Genomic DNA, 26,544 nt, shown 5'->3' on the forward strand with positions numbered 1-26,544 from the left:
TTAGGAGTAAGAGACAGGAATCTGTTAGCCCCAATATCGTCTATCCTAAAATCTTTGTTATTTTAATAGTAGGACCATCATTTTTCTTCCCAAGCTCCGTGATTCTCCCCAATTTCATTCAAAGTCTGGGACAAGTCAATGAGAGTTTTGTTGTTGTTGTTGTTGTTTTTAACTTACTAGCACTGCTAAGAGTCTAAAGGAAGAAAGAATATCTTCATCATGGACACACTGGCCCAGGGGACCCGTTAGAATCTGCTGGGAATGTCCGCAGAGGCCTAGCTATCTTAGCCATGTGCCTCCTCGTTCTGGGTGTCATCCACCCTCCCCATTCCACCTCCTCCGAAACACTGTCCTTTTCTCTGTTGAACCATCAGACCAGCACATGACCTGCCCCAAAGATCTGCTATGAGGATAATATACGATCCTATGTAAAAGTGCTTTAGAACCCCAAAGGCACAGCTGTTCTTATTACTACTGGTCTGGGTGTCATATCACCACTCCCAAACCCATTCTGTATCTCCCTGCCTCTAAGTCTCTCTCTCTGTCTCTCTCTCTCTGTCTCTCTCTGTCTCTCTCTCTCTCTCTCTCTCTCACACACACACACACACACACACACAGTTTGACAGAAACACAAGCCATCAAGCCACACTATAGGCAAGAGACTCGTGGTGGAGCCACTGTGGAGGAGGAATGGTTTCCCTTAGAGTAACTGACACATGAGAGCGGCCCCCATTGTACTAGGCAGGGGATGAACAGCAACTTCAGCTCCTGGCACCACAGCCTCCCTTAATGGGAGAAAACATGTGTATGTAATAATACAAGAATACCGGCACAAGGAAGCTGAAGTCGGTCAAGAGTTCCTGTGATCCTTCCACAAGAGCACAGATTGTACTAAGGAGGCTTCCAGCTTTGGGAGGCAGAAGGGCCAGGGACTTCCTGAGATAAGGCTCTTCGGAATGAGACCCTGACCTGAATCCTTGCGGGGATGGGGCGTCCCCAGGACATTGCCCCGTTCTCATGCTCACTGAGCACAGTGCTTGCAAGTTCCTCAGCCCGCAGGTCCTATCTCCTCCTGCCCACTCTCCGTCTATCTCCCAAGAGAGAATCAGGAGAGAGTTAGACTAGCAAAGGATGATGAGACACAGGAGGGATGCTTAGATGGCTCTGCTATTTTGGATACAACTAAAAACTATAACATGGTTTCAGTGTATCTTCCATGATGTCTTTCTTATATTTCCAACGCTGGTACAGGAAATATATGTCAAGATTTGGGTTAAAGGGGCCAGCAATGGAGAACTCTAGGCCCTGAAGGAAAAGGAAATACTCAGTAGCTCCCTTCAGGTTGCATCCTGGAAATGTATTTGATTTGAACCTCAACCATCCAGTGCTGTTCCACAATCTAGGACACAAATACATTAGCACTTGGACTCAGGCTTGAATTGCAAATTTGATCTTTTGTTGTTCATATTTAAAAAGCTATACAAGGTGCTTGGAAAACGTTAGGCTTTTGCAGGCTAGGGAACAGAAGTATTATCATTTTACCTATTTGTTTTTAGAGATCCAGAAACTAATCTATCTCAGCTACAGTTGTGACTATTGATATCACTGCATTTTAAAAAATTTTAATTGTGTTTTTAAAATAGTAATAGCTGAGGCTTAGTGGGTGCTTACACGATACCAGACATGAAGCTAAGTGCTTTCCATATTACTTCATTTAAGTTCATCCTCACAGTAACTATAGGAGCTAGATATTATTAACCCTTTTACAGATAAGGCATCCAAAGCTTAGGAGAGTTTAAATAAGTTTTCCAGGATTCATTCATTCAACATGTATTTATTATCTACTTTGAGCTACTAGGGGCCCAGTAGTGGAGTAACGCAGAAAAATCCCTACCTTCATGTAACTCACTTTCTAATGGAGGGTATCGTAGCTAACATTTATGAAGTACCAGACAATACTTATATGTATTAACTCTTAGGCAGGGGTTCTTGGGTTTGAAGCCAGGCTTTCTAACTCCAGGGCCAGTAGGGCTGTTTCTGTGTTACTGTTACTATTACCGTTCTGTGTTACTATTCCTTTTTTTTTTTTAACATCTTTATTGGAGTATAATTGCTTTACGATGGTGTGTTAGTTTCTGCTGTATAACAAAGTGAATCAGCTATACATATACATATATCCCCATATCCCCTCCCTCTTGCGTCTCCCTCCCACCCTCCCTATCCCACCCCTCTAGGTGGTCACAGAGCACCGAGCTGATCTCCCTGTGCTACTGCCCTATTGTGACTCACCCACCTAGGCCTGCTCTGCTGATAAGAGGTGAGGCTTGGTGTTCCCAGCCAGACCTGTCTGTCTCCATGGTCTCGGCCACCACTGTTTTCCAGCGGAACAAACAGAGCATTTGCCTTTATTTCTCCATCCTGCCCCGTCCATTTCATGGCCTAGAACAGAATCGTGGACCTGTAGTTTTAAAAATAAAGTCAGGTTCATTTTTAAGACAAGTGCCTGTTTTTTTAAGGTTAATATCCCTGCAGGAGGTGCCGAGGGCCCCGAGCTTTACTTCCTTTAGACCCTGAAGCTGTCATATCTGAACTTGCCACTGTGTGTTGGAGCTACATTCAAGTATCTGCCATATCTACGATCAGAACCACGGTTTCCTGGTTTGTTCAATAAATAACGTAATTTTCAAAAATAATAATAATAATAACGTAATTTTCTAGCAGGTTCTACCTAAGATGATGGATTGAGCCAGATCTTGTTTGAAGTCAAATCCCAGTGTGTCCCAGTTGGGGCCTTGTTTTCGGAAATTCAGGAACACCTACCAAGCAACTACAGAATGTTTGGTGATTAAAAATAGCAAGTTTAGGAGCAAGGGTTCCACTGTATTTTTACTTAAGAACCTCTTTTGTTTCCTTTTAAAATGGAATTCTCTATTCCATTTTACAGTAGCACTTCTTAGAATCCCCCAGATTGTCTCCGGAAGGGTTTTATTCTACAGGTGGCGCCTGGGGAGCCTTCCCAGTTCCATGTGTGAGTGCAGCGCCAGAGGGGAGCCTGCCCCTCTCCCCCCTTGCTCCTGTGATACGCAACCCCTCTGGCAAGGATAGGAGAGTGCCCAAGGGGGGCTCTTCTGCCTCTTCCCTCCTTCCCCAGGTCACTCTGCCTTGTACCTTCAGCTCTGCAAAGTTACTGAAACCTCTGTCTAACCCAGTTTGCCTTCCCTTTGTCGTCATCCACCAAGCGTTTCCCCCGGGCTTTTCAAAGGAGTCCAGTTAAATGGACACAGCACTCTCCGGGGTGAGAGATTCCATTACCAGGAATGTAGAAGCTCAAAGTCAAGCATTCTTTAATGTCAATGGAGTTGCCTCCTGCTCTGATCCAAGCTCACCTCCTTCAGCCCCTGTGAATTAAACAATAGAATCATTCATTTTTGCCACTATTAACCACTGCTATGAACTTGAACTGAACACTACCTGCAGCCCCACAGATACACAGTAAGCAAGTCAGCCGTAGTCCTTCTTGGAGCTCACTAAACAGACACTTAAGCAATTGCCCCAAAGTATGGTAGAAGCTATGATGGGGAAGTAGAGGTTGCTTGGAAAAACGTATTCCAGGATTTCCAACCCAGTGCAGGTGGGTCAAAGGAGGTACCTATTGTAGTTGGGGTGAAGGGATGTGAGAGAAGATTTCCTAGAGGAAGTGAAGTCTAAGCTACAACCTGGAAGATGAGTGGCTGTTACCAGGGGAAGGGGAGAAGTATGTTCCAAGAAAAGAAAACAACATGTACTGTGCCTTGGAAGCAGAAGGAAGCTTAAGACCAAACAATGAAGAATCCCAGCACTTAGGAGAACGAAAGAAGAATACATAAGAGACTGAGAAAGCACAGATGGAAAGAACGAAGGAAATCCAGAAAAGTGTGGTATCGTGGAAACCCATGGAAGCACACTTTTAGAACAGAGCAGGCTACTGTGTCACAAAGTGCTGGGAGGTCAAGTAAAATAAGAACCAAAACGAAGTTTCTGGTTATGTTAACCATTAATCTTCATTTCTGTGTTATTCAGTAAATGTGTTAAATTCCGTAATCTTAGAGGATTTTCAGTGTTCTTTAAAGTATTGTTGATTTAATTCCTTAACGTTCTCAAGTCAGATGCGACAAGAACTTAAGATAGGTTTTAGCACCTTTCTAGAGCATGACACATTTTGGTCCAAGTCTCACACGTAGCATTCATTTGAAAAATAATAATATGACGATGCTTCCCAATAGGAGACTTATTGCCTTAACTCTTTCTTTCCTTTTGTTCCACCCTCCAGTCTTTAGTTTGCTTTCTATCTCTTAGCCGTGTGAGTGCTGCTTTTGGGCAAAACCTTTTCCCGTAGAATTTGAATTGAAGCCTGGCCAATTTTGAAATTAGAAGTATAACATCTTTCTGATGTGTTCTAAACCATTTAAAAATGAGTTCGTCGCAATGCATACCACCATGCTTAATGAGTAAGTAAACCATGACTTGGAGATTTAGTCATTCTCTTTCCTGTTTCTTTTCCAGCTCCAAGAGACTGTGAAAAGGAAGTTGGAAGGAGCCCGATCACCCCTTAATGGAGACCAGCAGAATGGTGCTTGTGACGGGAGTTTTTCTCCAACTAGCAAGCGAATACGAAAGGACATTCCTACAGGGATGGAAGCCATCAACAATTTGCCCAACAACATGCCACTGTCTTCGGCTTCTCCTCTTCACCAACTTGACCTGAAGCCTTCTTTGCCCTTGCAGAACAGTGGGACTCACACTCCTGGGCTTCTGGAAGATCTGAGTAAGAATGGGAGACTCCCAGAACTTAAAATTCCTGTGAATGGTTGCAGTGACCTGGAGGACAGCTTCACCATCTTGCAGAGCAAGGACCTCAAACAAGAACCTCTAGATGACCCTACTTGCATAGACACATCAGAAACGTCTCTTTCGAATCAGAACAAGCTGTTCTCAGACATTAACCTGAATGATCAGGAGTGGCAAGAATTAATAGATGAACTGGCCAACACAGTTCCTGAAGATGACATACAGGACCTGTTCAATGAAGACTTTGAAGAGAAGAAGGAACCAGAGTTCTCGCAGCCGGCCACGGAGACCCCCGTCTCCCAGGAGAGCTCCAGCGCGAAGAGTGACCCATCATCTCACTCTCCTTTTGCACACGTCTCCATGGGCTCTCCCCAGGCCCGGCCTTCTTCTTCTGGCCCTCCCTTTTCTACTGTCTCCACGGCCACCAGTTTACCTTCCGTGGCCAGCACTCCCGCGGCCCCCAACCCTGCCGGCTCCCCAGCAAACTGTGCTGTCCAGTCCCCTCAAACTCCAAACCAAGCCCACACTCCAGGCCAGGCTCCCCCTCGGCCTGGGAATGGTTATCTCCTTAATGCGGCCGCCGTGCCAGTGGCTGGTTCAGGGTCGGGGCCTGGGGCTGTGCCCGGCTCTGAGCTGTCTCCGGCTGAGCAGCTCAAGCAGATGGCGGCCCAGCAACAGCAAAGGGCTAAACTCATGCAGCAGAAGCAGCAGCAACACGCAAATCAGACTGCAAGTTGGTCTCCTTTAGGGCCTCCATCCAGTCCCTACGGGGCAGCTTTCACTGCGGAAAAACCAAATAGCCCAATGATGTACCCCCAAGCCTTTAACAACCAAAATCCTATAGTGCCTCCGATGGCCAACAACCTGCAGAAGACGACCATGAATAACTACCTCCCTCAGAATCACATGAATATGATCAATCAACAGCCAAATAACCTGGGTACAAACTCCTCAAACAAACAGCACAGTATTCTTACTTACGGCAACACTAAGCCTCTGACCCATTTTAATGCAGATTTGAGTCAGAGGATGACGCCCCCGATGGCCAACCCCGGCAAAAACCCCCTGATGCCCTACATCCAGCAGCAGCCCCCGCAGCCGCAGCCGCAGCTCCAGGCCCCCAGGGCACACCTGAGTGAGGACCAGAAACGCATGCTTCTCATCAAGCAGAAGGGAGTGATGAATCAGCCCATGGCTTACCCGGCGCTTCCATCCCACGGTCAGGTAAGTGTGAAAGTGGGACGCGCTTGGGGGTGCTCTCGGCGTGCGTTGCAGACCGTCAACGTGCGATGCTCCCCGTGCTTCAGTGGTAGGGGGTTAATCGCCTGTGGAAATCCTTCCTACATCGCCTCATGTAGTTAGCACGTTTGTTTGAGCGGTTTTTTCCTCTTTTTCCTAAGAGATGGGGAAAGGCGGCACAGGATGCTTGCCTGTATTTGAATGCCTGGGAATAGAACTTCTTTTATTCTGGAGAGCAGATAAGAAAGCGAAAATGACATAACGTGCTCACTAGGAAGGAAGCAGGCTGTCGAGGTCCCATGACAGAACGTGGTTCTCCTCCTGTAGCTTCTCTCCTGGGTCATGCGGTCCAGGACTGGGGATGGCGGGAAGGCCAGAGCGTTTAGGGATCTCTACAACCGTCTGAGAAGGTTCTGAATGACCTTGGCCTGTCTCACTGAATTATGAATCATGGAAATTTGGATTCTTGACGTTCAAAGGTGGGAGAGTTTTCTGTGTTTGCAAAGGGAAGTGGAGGATAGATTTTTGTAGGACCGTGTAACGTTTTAACATTTGTTGATGTACTAGCACCATTAGAAGCTGTTTCAACCTCGTGACTTGAGAGTTTAGTAAAACCTCTCCAATTCGTTCAGCTCTGATTCGGGAGAATTTGATGATGACCGTCTCTTAGTGCTCTATTAGGTCTCCTCTTTCCCACTTTCTTCATGACATCCTGGTATCGGGGTGTAGAGCTCTCAGGGATCCATGGTAAAAATGAGTGGCAACCATTGGGGAGTGGACTCCCATTGACAAGCATCGGCTCTCCTCACCCTAACCAGTGTAGCAAGCAGCCAACCCTCCTTTAATTTAGCACGTCATCTACCTGGCAGGGCGCGAAGGGAGATCCGCGGTTCTACTGATCTTACCCCGACATGGGTGAATTCATGAGCCATCGTTTTATTGCCAACTGCTGTCAGTTGTGTAGGCACAATTCTGCGCCTCAGTCCTCCCTGGACGCCCACATTTGCATTGCAGTTGGAGACTTCGCAGGAAAGTCTTTGCTTTAGGGGCCCTTGTGCAAACGGGTCCAGACTAGTGCTTGGATATGCACCCACAGGGGGATGCACTGGGAGCGCTGGGAAGAAAGGCAGGCAGATCTTGCATCACCAGGCACTGTTTGCATCTGCGTCTCCCTGTGTGCGCCCTCCCCCAGCCCCCCACCCCACCTCCCCAAGCCTGAGGGAGGCTGCAGGGCTGGAGGCGGTGCTGGCCTGCAGAGACAGGCCTGAGCTCTGTGGCTTGATGCTTGTCCTTCACAGCCCTTCCAACCCCAGAACCTCATAGTGGTTTCTTGTCTGCACATGCTGACCAGCTCTAGAGAAATTCTGCCTGGAGAAATAAAACTATAGCTTGGTTGACATCAACGGCAATCAGTCGCTGGTAGAAAAACATCATGGAAATGGGAACTTGTATGTCTTATCTTGGCTTCATTGAAACCCTATATACCATTGGAAAAAGGCAGCATTTTACACATTTCAATATTAAGTTCTGAAGCAGGCAAGAATATAGGCAATACACAAGGATGTTTGTTGTAGCCCAGAGGTTTATGAGATGGCAGGCTGTCAGAATGGTCTGCTCTTAATCTTAAGGCATCTCGTGCTTCTACATCTGCTGTTTTTCACACCAGCTACGGTAGAGTCCTTCCTCCAAACCAGACCAGTGGTTCCAACTCTGCAGACATGTGGGTGCAACGTAAGCCAGCCTCACTCCCCACCCTCACTTAAATGTCTTTTGAAATTTGCCAGCTTGGGACGAAGCTCCTGTCTTTGCTGGAACATGAATTTTGAAGGTGCTTGTTTCAGGTCCTTATGCTTGCCTGGCTATGAGTAACCAAAGCCTTGAGCTGCAGAGGTCATGTTGAGAAAGGGCTCAGTCAAGTGATGAAGAAACAAAAGTGATGGTTTTCTAGATTAAACCTGTGAGCTCCTCCTTTCCTCCTTCCATCTCACGAGGTGCTTTCAGTATGGACAGAATCTTCCTTATTAGAATAATCATTTCTTAACCTCATAAAGGACCATCAAGCAAAGCATGCTTTTTAATGAAATATTAACTCACCACTGTTTGAAACAGGCTTTGACATACATATATAAACATGTGACTATCTTTTTGCAAACATACCATTTATTTCATGCTTTTATCTGATTGTGGAGAAGTATTGACACAGCTCTTGGAATAGTTAATTACACTCTACGGGAGTACATTGCACAAATACAAGCGTGAATTACAGGCAAGATATAAAGTATAATTATACATAGGTATAGTTCAAATTTGTTTTCTGCTGTTGCTAGTGAAAATTCACTTTACTCTTTCTTGGCCACAAGGACCATGATGAACACTTAGTTTTAATGAGTAACTTGAGCACTGAAGCCAATAACACTAGAACATTTATTTCAAGATAATTTTCTTATACAGATGTTTACTTATTTGGGACATTTGCAGCAAAAGCCATTTCTCTCGGGAACAGATAGAAATTCACTCTGTTCCTGGAGGTTTTGAGAAAGAGGGAGCCAAAAATAGAGAGAAAAAAAAAAACAACTTATTTCAAAATTTTGAATATGTTTTATCTGATAGTTCCACTTCTCAGAATTTACATATTATTCCTTATAATTAGAGAATTGAACAAAGATTTATGTACAAAGGTTATGCTCATGGTTTTACTTATGATTGTGAAAATTAGGACCAAAATAAGCATTTTGGAAAAATGAATAATGTACATGAAAATCATGCTATTAATGAATGATTAATCACATGGAAATGCACAAAGTATGAGTGAAAAGAGCAGATCAAATAACAGCTTGTATGTCACAATCCAAATTATGTTTTTTAATAGGTATAGAAAAATACTGAATAGCTAAAATATTAAGAATGGTATTTCTGGTATTAAGTATTAAGAGAGAAGTATTAATGGTATTAATGGTATTAAGAATGGTAAAATTATGAGTGATTATTGTTTTCCTTTTTATACTTTTCTTTCATTTATTTGAGTATTTATTGTGTTTTTCTTTTCATCTTTATTGGAGTATAATTAATTTACAATGTTGTGTTAGTTTCTGCTGTACAACAAAGTGAATCAGCTATATGTATACGTATATTCCCATATCCCCTCCCTCTTGAGCCTCCCTCCCACCCTCCCTATCCCACCCCTCAGGGTGGTCGCAAAGTGCCCAGCTGATCTCCCTGTGCTATGCAGCTGCTTCCCACTAGCTACCTATTTTACATTTGGTGGTGTATATCTGTCAGTGCTACTCTCTCACTTCGTCCCAGCTTCTCTTTCCCTGCTCTGTGTCCCCAAGTCCCTTCTCTATGTCTGCATCTTTATTCCTGTCCTGCCACTAGGTTCATCAGTGCCGGTTTTTTAGATTCTATATATATGCTTTAGCATACGCTATTTGTTTTTCTCTTTCTGACTCACTTCACTCTGTATGACAGACTCTAGGTCCATCCACCTCATTACAAATAACCCAGTTTCGTTCCTTTTTATGGCTGAGTAGTATTCCACTGTATATATGTGCCACATATTATTTATCCATTCATCTGTTGATGGGCATTTAGGTAGCTTCCGTGTCCTGGCTGTTGTAAATAGTGCTGCAGTGAACATTGTGGTACATGTATCTTTTTGAGCAATCCTCTTTATACTTCACTTAGTTTTTTAATGTTTCATCATACATGTATGTTTAATTCTACCACTAGGAAAAAAATGTTTTTAAGGAAGGAAAATACCCTATATTTTAAATGTTTACATTCTACTGATTTCTTTTCAAAAAATCCTTAGTTATCCAATTTGCCAGTAGGATGGAGGTGACATCATTACTTTCTATTCATTTACATATATGAGTTGTGAATCCTTGCTCTAGGAGATAGTTCAAACCCCTTCTCCCCACACTTCACTCTCTTTTCCTTTCTCTCTCCACATCGCCTGTCGTTCCTTACAATCTTCTCTTAATTCATATGAAAATCAGCTAAAATAGTGACAATGAAAATATTAATAAAATTTCCACCATTATAAGCTTTCAACTCTTCTCTGAGTTATGCTCTTGTTATTATTTCTTTGATCATTTCTCCCTTCCCTTTTCTCGTTTTCCACTTTCTAGAACTCCTCTTCATCATGTATTGGACCTTCTGAATTGCTCTCTAATTTTTAAAATATGTGTTTCTGTGGTGAAACAACCAGAACTTACTTTGGTTTGTGTCTATTATCTTTTCCTGATCTTGTTTTTCAAAGACAGGACCTCTCTCCCTCTGTCTGTCTGTCTGTCTCTCTCTCTCTCTCTCTCTCTGTTTTTACTAATTTTTGTATAGTACAGAACGCCGTGTCTTAAACATAAGGATGTTTCATTTGACGGCAATGATCAAAGTTTGGACCAAAAATATGCTCACAGTTGATTATCAGCTCCAATGGGGAGAGCGTTAGCACAGATAACACAGAGCTGCCATTGAGATCAAATAGAAGAACTGGAAAGGCAAGTCTAAAAACAATCCTTTGATAGTAGGTGGTTATCTTGAACCAGTGGAACAACAATGAGATTGCTGGGATGGCAAACTCTGTCTCTGTGTCCCACAAGTGAAAAAACAATGGAGCAACTATGAACGAAGTAAAGCAAAAGCAAATAACTACTTTCTGGTCAAGGAAGGGTACAGGGATACCCAGAGCCCAAGAATAATTCCTACGGGGAAGAGTGGAAAGTGAATGATTTCCAAAATGTGATGTTAATTTTTACTAGTTGCAATCATAGGACTAGATAAATCATAGACACTTTGCTACTTTATTCTTCATATGTGTGTTTTCTGTGTGTGGCTGGGTCTATCATAATGAGTCCCTATGTGCTTATATTTTACAGAATGTTTTCCCCTTTCAATTTTATTTGACCAAAATCTGTTGGGTCTCCTGTGAGGTATATTATAAGCTTTGGAGCCATAAAAATCTCCAGGGAAGGACCAGAGCTCCAATATTCACAGACATCATGGAAATCTCTTTGAAGATACATTTTTCTTAACCTTAAAAACTTGGTGCCTCTTTGCTTAGTTTTTGTAAATTCTGTATTGTTTGTTTTATCCAAATAATACACGACCTAGTTCAGAAAATCAAATAGTACTATAAGGCTTATCATGGGAAGCAGCAGCCCCCCGCTTCCTCCCCTCCATTCTAATTTCTGCTTCCCAAAGGCAGTTGCTTCAGTTCATGAAGTTGTTTTCTCTTATTTATCTCCATAAGCTGCTGTTCCTCAGTATTTCAATTGTTCGATTCTATAAAAGACGAGGATTTAACTCACTTACACTGCCTCTCACAAACACCCCCCTCCACACACCGCCTCTCTTTTTCTCTTCGCATACTCTCAGTAGAACTCAATATATCACAAATTATGATTTTGAAGGTATTGCATATTTACATGGCTGACTTTTGCGTAGTGCCTCACAGTTTAGCTACGTAGTATACTATGGTTATATTTCCTTTCTTGTATAACCTTCTGTTTTCCCTGGAATTTATAACTGCCTCTTTTTTTTTTTTTTTTTTTTTGGCGGTACGCGGGCCACTCACTGTTGTGGCCTCTCCCGTTGCAGAGCACAGGCTCCAGATGCGCAGGCCCAGGGGCCATGACTCACGGGCCCAGCCGCTCCGCGGCATGTGGGATCTTCCCGGACCGGGGCATGAACCCGTGTCCCCATGCCTCAGCAGGCGGACTCTCAACCACTGTGCCACCAGGGAAGCCCTAACTGCCTCTTTTTTTAATTGGTGTTATCTCTGTACCTACTTTCAGTCTATCCTCAACCCTTCTGACCGTTTACAACTTTCACTATGATCAAGTACATCAAATATTCTATTTTTTATTATTTTCTTTTTTTCTCTTTCTCCCTCTTTCTCTCCTTCCCTCCCTCTCCTCCCACCTCCTGCTTCCCTCTCTCTTTCTCCTTCTCTCTCTCTCTCTCTCTCTCTCACTCTCTTTCTTTCCTTCGGTGTCTCTCCTGAAGGCTTATATGCTTTTGTGCCAATATTCTTCTGTCCTACATTTTCTTGGTCTGCCGCTTAACTGAAGTCATACAACTGCCCTTCACCATCATTCTTGGAATATTTCACCCCCTTCTGTGTTGCATTATCTGTTTTTCTTGATCCCTCCTCCTCTTCTTTCTCAGCTTAGTCCCTTAAATTAGTGGAGCACATCCTCAGAGCTTCTTAAGAAATGGTGCACAGGAGACTGTTTTTATGAAAATGATTTTTGAAAATGTCTTTATCCTAACATTTGACTCATAGTTTGCCAGATGTAGAATTATAGTCAAGAAAACATATTCCGTCCAAATTGTAAAGGCATTTCTTCACCATCCTGTGGCCTTCATACTGCTAAGTCCAGTGACATTTGGATCTCCTACTCTATGTGTGTAACCTGTTTTTTCCCTCTGAGAGCTTTTCACATCTTCTTTTATCCCTAAAATTTCTTGATGATATGCTTTAATATAGCCCTTTTCCATTCACTATGTCTGGTACTATGACCTTTTTTTTTTTTAATTTGGAACTGTGTCCTTAAGATATGTTCTTGTATTATTTTCTGATCATTTCTCCCTTCCCTTTTCTCTTTTTTTTAACTTTCTGGAACTTTTATTCATCATGTATCAGACCTCCTGGATTGTTCTCTAATTTTCGTATCTTTTCAGTTTTCCATATCTCGGTCCTTCCGTTCTACATTCCGTGAGATCTTCTTAACTTTATGCTCCAACTCTAAAATTAAACATTTTATTTTATTTATCACATTTTTAATTTCCATAAGTTCTTCCTTGTTCTCTGATTTACCCTTTTTCGATCTAAAGCTATTAATTATCATTTTAAAACTTAAGTTTTCTTGTACTCCCTGCTTTGTCTCTGTTTCTCCTAAGCACCATTTTTCCGTATGCTCATTTTAATTTTCTTTCTTTCACATTGAAAGCTTTTCTCACGTTTGTTTAGTTAAAGGGTGAGGCACGGTAAAGCTAACTAGTTGCTCTGTGCGCTTAGATAGGGCTTGTCAAATGCGGAGCCTCACTGTAGGGGGATTGAGCTAGAACCCAGCCACTTCACTGGGCCAGCGTCTACAGATTTTCCCCCCAGGGCCAGTCAGAAAAGACTCCCTCAACCTCGTTATGGAGAGTTGTAAATCTAGAGGCCGGCTTTCAGGAGCTGAGCAGAGGAAGGGAATCGGCAGGTGGCGGTGATGGCGAGGGGTATCTCAGTAAATACTTTGTAGACTTTCACTTAAGTTCCCTGTTTTGTATGGCTCCTCAGCCCACCCTCAGCCAGGGCTGGGATGCAGGATTCCAGAGCTTTGTGGCTTCACCTCTCCCGACTCCTTCCAGTCTGGGGTTGTGTATCTGGTCCACCTCTTCATGAAACAGAACTTTAGCCAGTTTTCCTTTTGTGTGCACCCCACGCCTCCCCCCCTGGCATTCAGAGGTGCTTCTGACTCCTGAGATTGTACAGCATCCTTTAACTTGACCCATCTTGCTTTATTTCTGGCTTCCCCCACTGCCGGATTAGATGTAGCTTTCCCTAAACAGCTCAGTCGTTCACCATCTGATTTTCATCTTCCAGAATTTTGTTGACACCCTGGATGGCTATTTCCATCCCCCACGCTCTTTGTTTTTGGATGCTTATGTCATTTTTATTACTTCATTGTCACTATACCAGGGAGTTGGAAAATCAAAGACAAATGTGGATGTTCAGTCTACCGGAGGCTTCCTTGGCGACTTTCAACACCTTTCTGTCTGAATATCGAATACTGTCCGATATTGAAATTTATATGTTACAGCATATTTCACATTATTGCGTCTAACATTTTGGGCTTTAATAGAGCGGATTTCATGAATGCTAAAGTGCTCTCTTGACATAAAATGTACATGTCAAATACATGTGTTCAGAAAGACAGCAGTGTCAACATGACCATCATGCTATTTTAGAATAAGATCTGGTGGTTATAACCATTGAGTAGTTTTTAGAATCTTGAAAATATTGAATTACTTCAAGGACTATAGAAACAATTTAAGTTCCATGACCCTGACTAAGCCAATAGCATCTGGCAACTCAGATGCAAGGTAAAATATTGACAGAACCCTCATCACTGACTTAATCCAGGGCCTCCCAGCTGAGGGGAAACCCGTGGGCAGAAGCACTACCAAATTCCAGATAATAAATGAAATGTTCCAATTCATGGGCATAATAGGTCATTTCCATCCACATACTGGCATATTTTGAAAATCCTGATTGATATTCTGTCGGAGTCTTAGAAATATGAGGCTAAGAGTAAACAGCAGGAAAAGAAAAGTTTTAGGGAAGGAATTCATTTTATAATAGTACTGTGGAAGAAAGAGGTTTTAATTAGCCCCCTATGAGAATACTCTTTAAAGGTTTTGTGGGATGAGAATATTCTTATTTACTGAGGGAGCTTACAACCCGTCAGACAGTGGTTCTGAAACTTTTGTGGGCCTAAGAATCACCTGGAGAAATCGTTCAAGATACAGGGGATCAGATTCCACTGCCAAAGATGCACAGTCAGTAGGTCTACGACGAGGCTTGGGAAGGTGGATGTTAATAAGCAATCCACCACCATTTTCTATTGGAGAAATAGTACATAAGATAACTGGAACTACAGTTAAAGCAACCTGTGTTTATTTCACTGCTCAGTATTTGCATGTGCTTAAATTGTCTGTGGAACTATAAATTCTGCAAGGTCTCCGACTTGTATCGTTTGAAGTAAGATGGAAAAGTTAGGGTACTCTGCGCTTCCTGGATTTCTTTTTCTTTTTTAGGATAGAATGATTTTTTTTTTTTTTTTTTTTTTTTTTTGCGGTACACGGGCCTCTCACTGTTGTGGCCTCTCCCGTTGCAGAGCACAGGCTCCGGACGCGCAGGCTCAGTGGCCATGGCTGTGAAAAAAATATATATATATCATCTGCAGTGTCTGGCAGTCTCGTTGGGGAGATGAGAAGGCTTATGAAACAAGTAAATACAAGGCAACAAGTGGTTAAGTGCCATCTTACTAAATTCTACATTAAGGCTCATGGGCAGAGACAGGCGAGGGTCAGGACTGCTGGGACTGGAAAGGAGAAGCCTCCAAGGGGGAGGTAAGCCTTGAGGCAGACCAAGAATAAGTAGGAGTTGGATATGTGGAAGGTGGTGGAAAGACACTCTGGCGCAGGCAAGGGGTTGTTCCTTAAGAGATGATATAGATTCTGGCCAGTCTGGAGGGAAGGTTACCCTTGGAGAATAGTGAAGCGAAAGGCATGGGAGAACAGCTAGTGGACCTACTATTTGAAGTAGGAGAGAGTAAGAATCTCGATCCGGATGTGGCATTTAAATTTGAAGGAGAAACAGACACAGCAGCGTTTAGAGGAAAGGAATAACAGAACCTGGTGATTGAATATATGATGAGATGAAAGGGAAATGAATCAAATATTTATGACCATAAGGTTAAATATTAGGGTAGTATAATAGTTTCTGAAAGATGATAAGCATGTCATATATACATCGAAATATCCAAACTTATTTGTATTTAAAAGCAACTCAAACAGTTGTTATTATTTATCTTATTCTGCTGATTTGTTTCTCTCATTGGCCAAGGTTCCACGCTCTGCAACAGGGTGAAGCCAGCACATAGCACTTTTTTAAAAGTTTGTGTTAAATTGAGCCACAAATAGCTTCTGTGTTTTGTAGTTGGGCTTTTTGTTTTTACAAGGGTTTAGTTTTCAATAAATTCCTATTATTATGAAAATAGTTGTTTTCATTAGAGTAGTAATAGACTATTATATGTTCCTTTTGCTTAATATTTCTATCATAAGGATTTACTTGGTCACATCTTACCTATTACTCGAAAGTCCTGTCTAAAGATAGCCAATCATGCGAGAATATCAGAGGCGCAGGATTCCAAGCTTTCAAACATAGTACGTCATCACTCATTAACTACTCATGGCAACTCTGGACTTTTCTTTGAAAAACAAAGTGCTGTTTTCTGATACAAAGATATTCTATTATATCTTGGTTTCTGAGCAAGTCTATGGAATTCATCTTTTTTATGACACCAAATGGTTTGCCTCTGACCCAGTGCGTAAAGAATCAAAATACCTTTCCTGAGTTAGTTACATTTCTAATCCATTGTCATGATTAGTTAATATGATTCATGAGCTTATGCAGCTTATCTATACATTTTCATTTACTAAAGAGTAAGTATTGACTCCATATAGTATCCAAACTGATAACTCTCATGTATTAATATTACGATTTCCTAGAAGACGTTTTATCAACATACCTGCACTCCCTAATTGCTTTTGCATCCGACACATTTGAAAGTGTATTTGGGCTTCTTTTCTGCACTGGGCTCCAGCCAGTTCATACAAAGGACTTTAATGAGCTTGCTAGGCCACCAATGCTTGCAGTGCCAAGCTGAAGGGAGACAGTGGTGCAAGGCAAAAGGTCATCTCTGGGTGGAGACAGCAGTGCACCTGAGGCCACTGCTAGTGTTTCTAGTGCCTGGGTGAGAATCGGGAAATGGTCACCCCCTCTGAGAAGATGGACTGAAGCTGCAGCCCCCTTGCACCCTCCACTGGACACTGTTGTGCTATTCATGAATTGCACAACCACAGGCTGGGGCTCTGGTACACCTGCTCATTCCCTAAAAGCCACTAAAGCGCAGAGCAGAGAGTCAGCTTCTCAGGTCCGTGCAGTAAGAATCCAAGTACCGTGTGCCACGAGGTACCATGCTGTGCTGTCCCCGAGGGGCCTGGAATGTGAAACCATCAGGTTGAAGGGTGACCAAAGGCCCTGGAATACAGGGTGGTTCACATCTGACTGTAGAGCAGCCTTCAGGACAGACAATGCTAGTTTCAATATCACTTCTTACTAAGATTTTCCTTGCTGTGGCAGAAAAGCCCCAAGAAAATCATTTGGCCTCTCAGAGCTGTGACGGGTGTAGGTGTACCAAACTCGAGAGCGGAACTGCCAATAGAAATATCATACAAACCACAAATACAAACCATGGAATTTAAAAATTTCTATTGGCCACGTCACAAAAGGCCCAAAGAAACGGATAAAATTAATTTTAATATATATATATGTGTATTTTTTAAAAAGCAAATGAATTGACTATTTAAGCCAGGCTTTTATTTTTATTTTTTGTCCGTGCCACACAGCACATGGGATCTTCGTTCCCCAACCAGGGATGGAACCCGTGCCCCCTACAGTGGAAGCGGGGAGCTCTAACCACTGGACCGCCAGGGCATTCCCTTAATCTATTTTTATTTAGCCCCAATGTATGAAAATATGATGTCGAAGAATATAAAAATTGTTAATGAGATATTTGACATTGTTTTCTTCATACCAAGTCTTTGACATCGGGTGTGTCTTTTACACTTACAGCACAACTCAGTTTGCAGAGGCCACGTTTTGGGTGTTCAGTAGCCACACGTGGCTAGTGGCCAGGTGTTGGACAGGGCAGGTCTGAAACAACAATAGCAAAAGTCTGCTGTGTGATCAGAAAGGCGATTGGCAGGACCAGAGGTGAAGCAGGATGAAAATGTTTTGGCTGTTTCAGAGCCGCTGATTCTTTATGTCAACTCTTAACAGCTCTGTGACCCTAAACTGGACAGCATAGACTGGACAGAATAGACTGGTGCCTCCCATTGCCCTCCCGACATCCGAGAGCCACACACAGCAGGCTCTGTGTCCTTGTCATTCGAATTCACCTGCTCTGCGTGGCCCACGGCCTTCAGATACTTCCACAGCCGTTTGTTACCCGGGGCTTCCCTTATTCATTCAAACCCTATTGTCAACATATAACATTTGCGAGCAGCAGCCTTGGGGCCATATAAACATCCTGCGGTGGGTCAGGAGCGCCTGACCTCCTATTAACATGTCAATGAGAGTGGCTGGTGCTCTGGGCTTGTTTTCTAGGGTTTTGATGAGCTTCATTAATTATGTTGAGAAAAAAAGGTGTGCAGCTGGAGAAGAACCCACTTAGCTCCACGCAAACGTGAATAATTGGACAGTTGACAGAGTGTTAAATTGGCGGTCTAGTGAGAGAAACTCGTGAATAACCACAATTCCCCCGAACGCCACAAAGCAGGTACAGTTCTCTCGCCGGCCACCTGCACCTTCTCTGGACTTGAGAACCGGCCAGGTGTGAGCTCACGTGAGATCAGTTAGGGCGCTGCCCTGGCAGGTCAAGAGGAGACGCAAGAGGGAAGAGATATGGGGACATATGTTTATGTATAACTGATTCACTTTTTTATAAAGCAGAAACTAACACACCATTGTAAAGCAATTATACTCCAATAAAGATGTTAAAAAAAAAAGAAAAAGAGAGTGGACTCTGGAGCTAGGAGGGATATTCACATCCTGCTCACCTCTTCGTTACCTGTAGGATCTTGGGCAGATTACATAAGCTCTCTCTGAGCTTTAGTTTTTCCATCTAGAAAATGGGGACTATAATAATAGGATTGTTATGCCGATTCTATGTCTTAATTTATGTATAGCATTTAGAATAGTATCAGACCCATAATATGTACTATATGCATTTTCTTTAATGTAAAACATTAATCATATCATAAGCTTTTCATACCTTTTTAATCCTCTAGGAGAGTATAACTGTGTTTCAGTTTTCCTCTAACTTCATTCATTCATTCAGTAGGCATTGATTATATACCTGAAATATCTAGGTATTGGGCATACAAAGATGGAAAGATTCTGGGAGAAACATATTATCATATATGTGAAAATTATGTGGACAGGGACTGCAAACGAAACGGCAAAAGTGTATTAATATTCTCTTTTAAAAACCCACTATTAGCAAGTTTTAAGTGCTGATAAAAAGAGTTTTCTTTCATCCTGGCCACAACAAGATTGTTCCTCCTGCAATTACCTCTGTTTGAAATTAAAATTACTTGTCATATTTTAACATAAAATATGAATATGTATACTTTTTGTTCATTTCTGTTAAATGAGCAAAAACTCCTCAACAGAAAATCTAGCTACTTCCCCATCCCTTACCTTAGAAGTCTCTTAGACTATTTGAGGCCTGATTATTTCTAGAATCTTACTGTATGGCAAAAATCATTTGTCTTTGTCAAAATCAGAAGCTTAAAAGGAGATGGGATTTAATTCAAATGAACACTTAGAACATCTAACCTTCTTGTGTATTAGGAGCAGGTAAACAAGTATTCCCCAAATAATGAAAACTATTATTACTTTAAAACTGCTTTTTTCTTTCTCTTTTTCTCTCTCTCTCTGGGGAGTTGGTTAGAGTAAAACAGGCATTTTAGTAAAACTTAAGTTTAAAACTTAACTCCAAAATAAATAAGAGCTCTATTGGAAATTTTACTATATTAGTTCTCTATCTATATGTAACACATTACACCAGCAATTCAGCAGCTTAAAAGAACAAGCAGTTCTGAGGAAATCCAGGAGCAGCTGAGCTGGGTGGCTGTGGCTCAAGATCTCTTATAAGGTCGCAGTCCCATTGTCAGCTGGACCACAGTCATCTGAAGGCTGGACGAGGGCTGGAGGATCTGCCCCCCGGGGACTCCCTCCCATGGCAGCTGACCAGAGGCCTCAGTTCCTCACTACATGGATCTCTCCGCAGGGCTGCTTGAGTGTTCTCATAACATGGCAGCTGGCTTCCCCAGAGTGAGTGATTCAGGAAAAAGCAAGGAAGAAGTCACCATACATTGTATGACATCGCGTTGAAGTCACAGACCTTTGCCTCTTCATTATTCTATTTCTTTGAGTCAGGTCAGTAAGTCCAGTCACCTTCTAGAGGAGGGGAATTAGTTCTACCCTCTGAATGGAGTGTCACAAATTTGTGGACATATTTGTGGACACCATAATTACCATGAAAGGCTTTTGACATTTCATAAGGTGCTTAAGTGGTATTGGCACAGAGATGCTTAGGGAGGGGAAAACTGAGCTGGCAAAGATGAGCAGACTCATCTGGTGGGTATGTGGGTGGGCGTGGTGTCCAGAGTCGGGGAGGGGAGGGGAGGGAGGCCGGAAATCATAGGCTCCAACACGCCAGAAATTTGCTTCTCTTTATTTTGCAGCCCTGGTCCTAATATCAAATATGCCTTGTGGCAGAGAATTAATGTAGAATTCTGAGGTCCAGTGCGAAGAAGCCTTTGCTTTTATTTAAAGCAGGCAATACAATTTTAGAAGACCTAGCATCTGAGCTAGTATCTCGTTGACGCTAAACCCAACCTTGTTAGTTACGTGATTTTTTCACTTCTGCTTTAAGAATTCTTTCCCTCATCTTTTCACTTGAAGGCATTTCTGTCCTGTGGCTTCTATCCTATGGCTTCTATCCTTGCCCTCGTCCTCTGTGCTGTGTTTCCTACTGAAGTATTTCTCCCTGAAAGCCATTTCATGCTGATGCTGCAGTTCCACGGCACCTCAGAGTTCCTCCAGTACATCCTTCGGTTCCTCCGTCTTCCATCTTATGACCTGGGTGCTGCCGTTAGTCACGTTGTAGTTTCCTATTATTGCATATTACAGGGGTCAAAGCCCACAGTGCCCCATGCTGTCCACTTAGTCATCTCTCTCCACATTTGTATTATTCACAGCAAGATGTGTGCATGCAAATCCTTTAAGTCCTTCGGGCTTTTCTTTCCATTTCCCCTTCAAATATGAATCACCTAGCAACATTTCCTGAAGACCAGTTGCACACGAACGAAGCTATATTCCCGTTACTGTGAGCATCACAAAGGATGTAAAAGGCACGGTTCCTGCCCTTAAGAAGTTTATCCTCTAGTAAAAGCTGGATTTAAAAAAAAAAAAATTTAAGTAATAACAGCATACAGATTCCTATTTATATTCAATAGAGTGACATGTTGTCCAAGTTACAGTGATGAAATTCAAAGGTTATTCTTTTGTATACCTTTTAATAGAGAAAACTAGCTGTCTTTTGGATTAAGTAAATGCATGTACATTGATGAGAAATACTGCTACAAGAAAGTCATTCAGTGGGGTTGACTTCCTAGTATTGTAAATACATTCCACCCAATCTGATGAAAAATGTGTTTTTGAAACCAAAATAAAGCAAGCATTTATGAATAATCTGTACACCCTATTAATGTAATATATAATTAGCTACAACTAGTAGCTGAAATATAAGCAGAAGGATAACTTGTTCATGTTCTAGTTTTTCTTTTGTTTTGAAAGACATCAGCCGTGTGCTTTGATGTACTTTTTTTTTTTTTTTGGTACGCGGGCCTCACACTGTTGTGGCCTCTCCCGTTGCGGAGCACAGGCTCCAGACGCGCAGGCTCAGCGGCCATGGCTCACGGGCCCAGCCGCTCCACGGCATGTGGGATCCTCCTGGACCGGGGCACAAACCCGTGTCCCCTGCATCAGCAGGCGGATTCTCAACCACTGCGCCACCAGGGAAGCCCGAAATTTTGTATTTTTAAAGGCTTTTGTCTTACATATACTAAATTACTATAGAAACAAGAATTGGAAAGTATCAATCAGGCTCTTCAATCTGTCTTCACTTTGCCATGTTTCCCACACCAACATGGGATTGAAATACAGTCATCCCTTGGTATCCAAGGGGAATGTTTCCAGTACCCCCCATGGATACCAAAATCTGAGGATGTCTCAAGTTCCTTACATAAAATGGCATAGTATCTGTATGTAACCTACCCACATCCTCTCTTACACTTTAAATCAACTCTGGGTTACTTATAATACCTACTACAATGTAAATGCTATGTAAATAGTTGCTGCGTGGCAAATTCTTTTGCTTTGGGGAACTTTCTGGAATTTCGTTTCAAGTATTTTTGATCCACAGTTGGTTGACTCCGCAGATGTGGAACCAACCCACAGATACACTGTAATTAGTTCTAACAGTGACATGTACAGAAAGACCATAGCACAGTTCAGTGTGCCCCACCCATTTCTGTGACTCTCTCAGGATCACCCAAGATTATTTTAAGTAATAAAATGTCAACAGTAATAAATATAATTAGGAAGGAAATTTGGATAAACCTATGCACAGGAAAAGACTTATTTTAGAATCTTTTCCTCTGAACTTTTTTTTTTTTTTTTTGGTCAGGATTGAGTTTCTTTTTAATACCAGTGCTGTCACTCAAGGAGAAGGAGAATTTATTTGTATCCTTTATCCTGTTTTGATTTTGAGGGAGAAATCTTACAAATTCCTTATCCGATTTCCTTAGACATGAAGTCAAAAAACCAAAATACTACCTTTTTTTTTTAGTGAATACAATGTTTCAAGCATTGTTCTACACAGCCTACCTATGTGTCTTCCTTTAATCTTCATGAAGCTTGTCATAACCGTATTATTATCTCCATTTACATGTGAGAAGACTGAGGCTTAGAAAGGTCAAGTGGTTTTTTTTTCTAAGGGCGTGTAGCTAGTCAAGGGGAGAGTGGAGATTTGAACTCAGATCTCTTTGAATTCAGGGCCCAGGCTTTGCTTAACTACTGTGCAAAACTGCCTTCCAGTTAAACCTGAATTTCAATATTATTTTCTCTCAAAGAGCTAACAGCACTTTCACATATTAATCTACTCTGCTCATATCAAGCTGAGTAGCTAAGTGGAATGAATTCATAATATCGGATGAATCTTGAATGATCCTATAGCCAACCTTCCGTCTATATCCAGTATCAACAGTACTGTCTCTGAGGTCCTTATAAATGTGGAGGGTAGTATTCCTTGAAATTTGAAGAGGGACCATTACAGCTGCTCCACTGAGGGCCCAGCCACCGTTTTCCTAAAGAGCCCTAAGTACCATCATGTATGAGAAACAGTGTCCAAAATTCTGGTTAAAAAGTATTATGGTATATTGAAACCAGGAACCAGTTTTTTGGTATAAGAGTCATGGGGACTCTTATACATGATTTTTGTGTAAGAGTCACGGGGAGGCCAGGCCATCCCCACAGGGGACTGTGAAAGGCAGTGAGGAACAGTAGGCCCAGGAAGTGGACGGACCTTAGTTTGAACACTGGCCCCTTCGCTTACCAGCTGTGGGGTCTTCCTCAAGGTATCATGTATATCTGAATTTCATATATATTTCTTAACTTCAATTTTCCCATCTGTGAAGTGGGGATAATAATAATCTACCCAAGGTTAATTTATTTTTTATTATCATTATTTTAGGTAGGGCATCAGAGAGAGACAGACAGTTTTCATGAAAAGCTTCCTAATTTGGAACCCAGCAGATCCTGATTCAGACCTCACATTGGATGTTTAATAACTGTGTGTCTGGGGCAGGTCTCTTCAGTTTCTTCATCTGCAAAATGAGATGATAATGCCTACCTTGCAGGGAAAATTAACTATGGTGAATGTCAAATGTTTGGCGTGGAGCAGAGGCTCAGCAGATGTTGGCTCTGATTAGTGTTTTCTGCGTACCAAAGCTGCTGAACTATTTCCCTAGAAGCTTAGACCAACTTCCTGAGTACCTTCCAGGCTCATGGATTTTAACTTTTTTTTTTCTTTTTTGAGTAGCACATACAATGAAAGCTACAGCAGTATCACCAGAAAAATACACATTCCCCAAACAAATGTGGATACAATTACAGGGGATTCATAGGCACTCACCCGCCGCCCCCAGAATAAGATTCCCCAGTTCAGACCCAAGAGTTTAAAAATGTATGACAATCCAAATGGAATAGTGATCGCTTAGTATCCTAGTATTCCCGTCGCAACTTTCCCAGTATCGCTAAAATGGAATTGTTTACCAAAAAACTCACTTGATTCAGAACATTTCAAGAACACACATTTCATTAACGGAGACAAGCTTCTTTTAACAAAACGTATTTGTCAAATGCCTATTATGTGCCTAATAAGGTGGTGGGTGTTATGGGGAACAAAGGCAGCTTAACATGTGGTCCCCTGCCCTCAGCGTTTCCTTCTAATTGGAGAGGCAAGTGAACAAGGCCGCGTGAGCTGTATTAGCGCTATATGCTGATATAATCAAGCACTAAATTGTGTGTGCTTGTGTGGGTGGGCGCACAAGCCTCGCATATCATTCTCTGACCTTGAATTGTACACAAATCATTAGCGTCAAACTGGAGTTGCCCACTGCTCCCCCGCCCTGTATCTTTACTTGGCCGACTTCCATCACAGCCGCTCCCTCTGTGTCTGAAACACGTTTTAGAAATGAGGGGATGAAATAACACACTGAGGAAGGGAGGAAGATCCGCAAAGAAAAAAGGGGTCACCTGTCCGTCTGTGGTTACCATTGCACGCAGCTTCCATGTTGGAAAGGGGCTGACCCAGGAGGACCCAGGCTTCGTGAAAACCTCTCAGTGGGACACACGACAGCTTCCCTTCCCTGTTTACAAATGAACTGCAGGGTCTTCTGTCAGGGACTGAATCTGAAGAGGAGAGGAATAGTGCAAAGAAGAAGGCCTGTCGGGCAGGAAGGGAAATAAACACGTTGAGGTTCCAGACTTTGATAGTCGTCACAGCTGAGATGGCATGGGCCTTGGGCATGGGAGAAGATCTGCAAGAGAATTGTTGCGTGACGAGAAAGAGGCCTGCCCCTAACATTTATGGGCCCAAGACAAGCGTACAGAGGTAGACCTACATACCATATGCTTCATATGTATTAGTTCTAGCTAACGGTTAAGTAAAATACGTTCTATCATCTGACTTTGACAACTGCAACTTCATAGCAACTGGGAAGGCCAGGTTTGAATGCAGAATCGGTACTGCAGCGTGGGTTCCCTGGACCATCTAGTTTTCTTCCCTTCCTTGGCTCTGTGCTGTACCAGGGGGGCTTCCCACACTTCTGGGACCTTCTAGCCCACAGCCCCATGCACACCCGCCTTGTCCACTTTGGGGCCTGGAAGTGCACACAGCTGTGTGTCCACCTTCCAGAGCAAAGAGCTCGGAAAGCAGGCTTGAGGCTCTCTGGGCAGGGTATGTGGGGATTCCAGGTATCCAGGACACAGTCTAGAAGGGAAGACATGGGCTCCTCTCGCCTTGGCCCTGCTGACTACCTGCCCTGGTAGGGAGGGGTGGCTGGCTGGTAGGGAGGGGTGGGGAGGGGTGGCTGGAGGAAGACCTGATTGGGCCCTCTAAACCTGGGGGTCATGGCAGGGGCCCCTCAATGCCTGTGTCAAAGGGCAAAACTGAAGAGAAGGAGGAAGACTTAGGGAGGCATGTGTTTAAGTCACAGTCATTAAGGCTGCTCAGTTCATTCAGGGGCAGGGTGGGTGGTAAGTTGGGAGCAGCCAAACAGCTGGAAGAGAGGTTGATGGAAAGAAGGGAGAAGGCCAGACCTGGACCACCTCTAACAAAGACAGGGACTCCATTTATTATCGTGTTTAGTTAGAGAATGAAAAAATCTTCTTTTCCAGAAGCCAAAGGGCTCTATAATTCAGTGACAAGAGATATGAAAGGCAAAAAGAATGATGGGGGCTTCCCTGGTGGCGCAGTGGTTGAGAGTCCGCCTTCCGATGCAGGGGACACGGGTTCGTGCCCCGGTCCAGGAGGATCCCACATGCTGCGGAGCGGCTGGGCCTGTGAGCCATGGCCTCTGAGCCTGCACGTCCGGAGCCTGTGCTCCACAACGGGAGAAGCCACAACAGTGAGAGGCCTGTGTACCGCAAAAAAAAAAAAAGGAATGATGGTTTTGGAGCTAAGAGCAGAGACTGGGAATGATTTCTCCTCAAGGCCCCTGGCCCCATCTTCCTCCTGCACTTTGTGCCATCTGCCTGCTGTATACTGGCCCCTGAACCCTTTCAGAATGAAGCATTCCACCATATTGTACTCCCCAGAAGAGAACGAAATTGAGGGTTAATTTTGATTCCCCAAGGAGAAAAAAATTACTTTTTAGAATACTGAAAAATAACTTATGGAGATTATTGACTATAAATATTGAAGATTTAGCTAGACAAAGAGAGGATGGTTGCTGTATTTGAAACTGCACTATTTGCAGAATTAAAGAGGAAAAGATATTTTGAAGAAATATACTTTGTGGAATTGGAGAAAATTCTAATGATACTTATCATTTATCTCCATATCACAAATTCTTTTTTTTGTGTGTGTGTGGTACACGGGCCTCTCACTGTTGTGGCCTCTCCCGTTGCGGAGCACAGGCTCTGGATGCGCAGGCTCAGCGGCCATGGCTCACGGGCCCAGCCGCTCTGCGGCATGTGGGATCTTCCCGGACTGGGGCACGAACCTGTGTCCCCAGCATCGGCAGGCAGACTCTCAACCACTGCACCACCAGGGAAGCCCAAATTCTTTTTTTGTTCTATGAATAAAATATTTGAATGATTGAGGAGGGAAGAAAATGAGTAACAAGTTAAGCTTTGTAGCAAAAAAAAAAAAAAATCAAGATGCAACTTTGTATTACTATTTCCTAGAAGTATTTTTATCCATACTTAGCTTTATTTCTAATCAGGCAGGGAATTTGAGAGGCCTTGGGTCCTTTAACCCCACCTAGCATTGTCCCTTGGCCCCAAAA

The 26,544-nt window shown here is 42.9% G+C and overlaps 1 protein-coding gene across 4 annotated transcripts in view; it reads left to right on the forward strand.

Annotated features, from left to right (window-relative positions):
- Positions 1–26,544, forward strand: part of MAML3 (mastermind like transcriptional coactivator 3) — a 636,110-nt gene that overhangs the window by 448,161 nt on the left and 161,405 nt on the right. For all 4 annotated transcript variants that reach the window (XM_067736821.1, XM_067736819.1, XM_067736820.1 and 1 more), the window contains one exon: positions 4,543–6,051. In XM_067736821.1, the coding sequence (XP_067592922.1) occupies positions 4,543–6,051 (1,509 nt within the window). The remainder of the gene's footprint in view (positions 1–4,542; positions 6,052–26,544) is intronic.

Source organism: Pseudorca crassidens, chromosome 4 (genome assembly GCF_039906515.1).
Source record: "Pseudorca crassidens isolate mPseCra1 chromosome 4, mPseCra1.hap1, whole genome shotgun sequence".
In the NCBI taxonomy this organism is placed as follows: Eukaryota; Metazoa; Chordata; class Mammalia; order Artiodactyla; family Delphinidae; genus Pseudorca; species Pseudorca crassidens.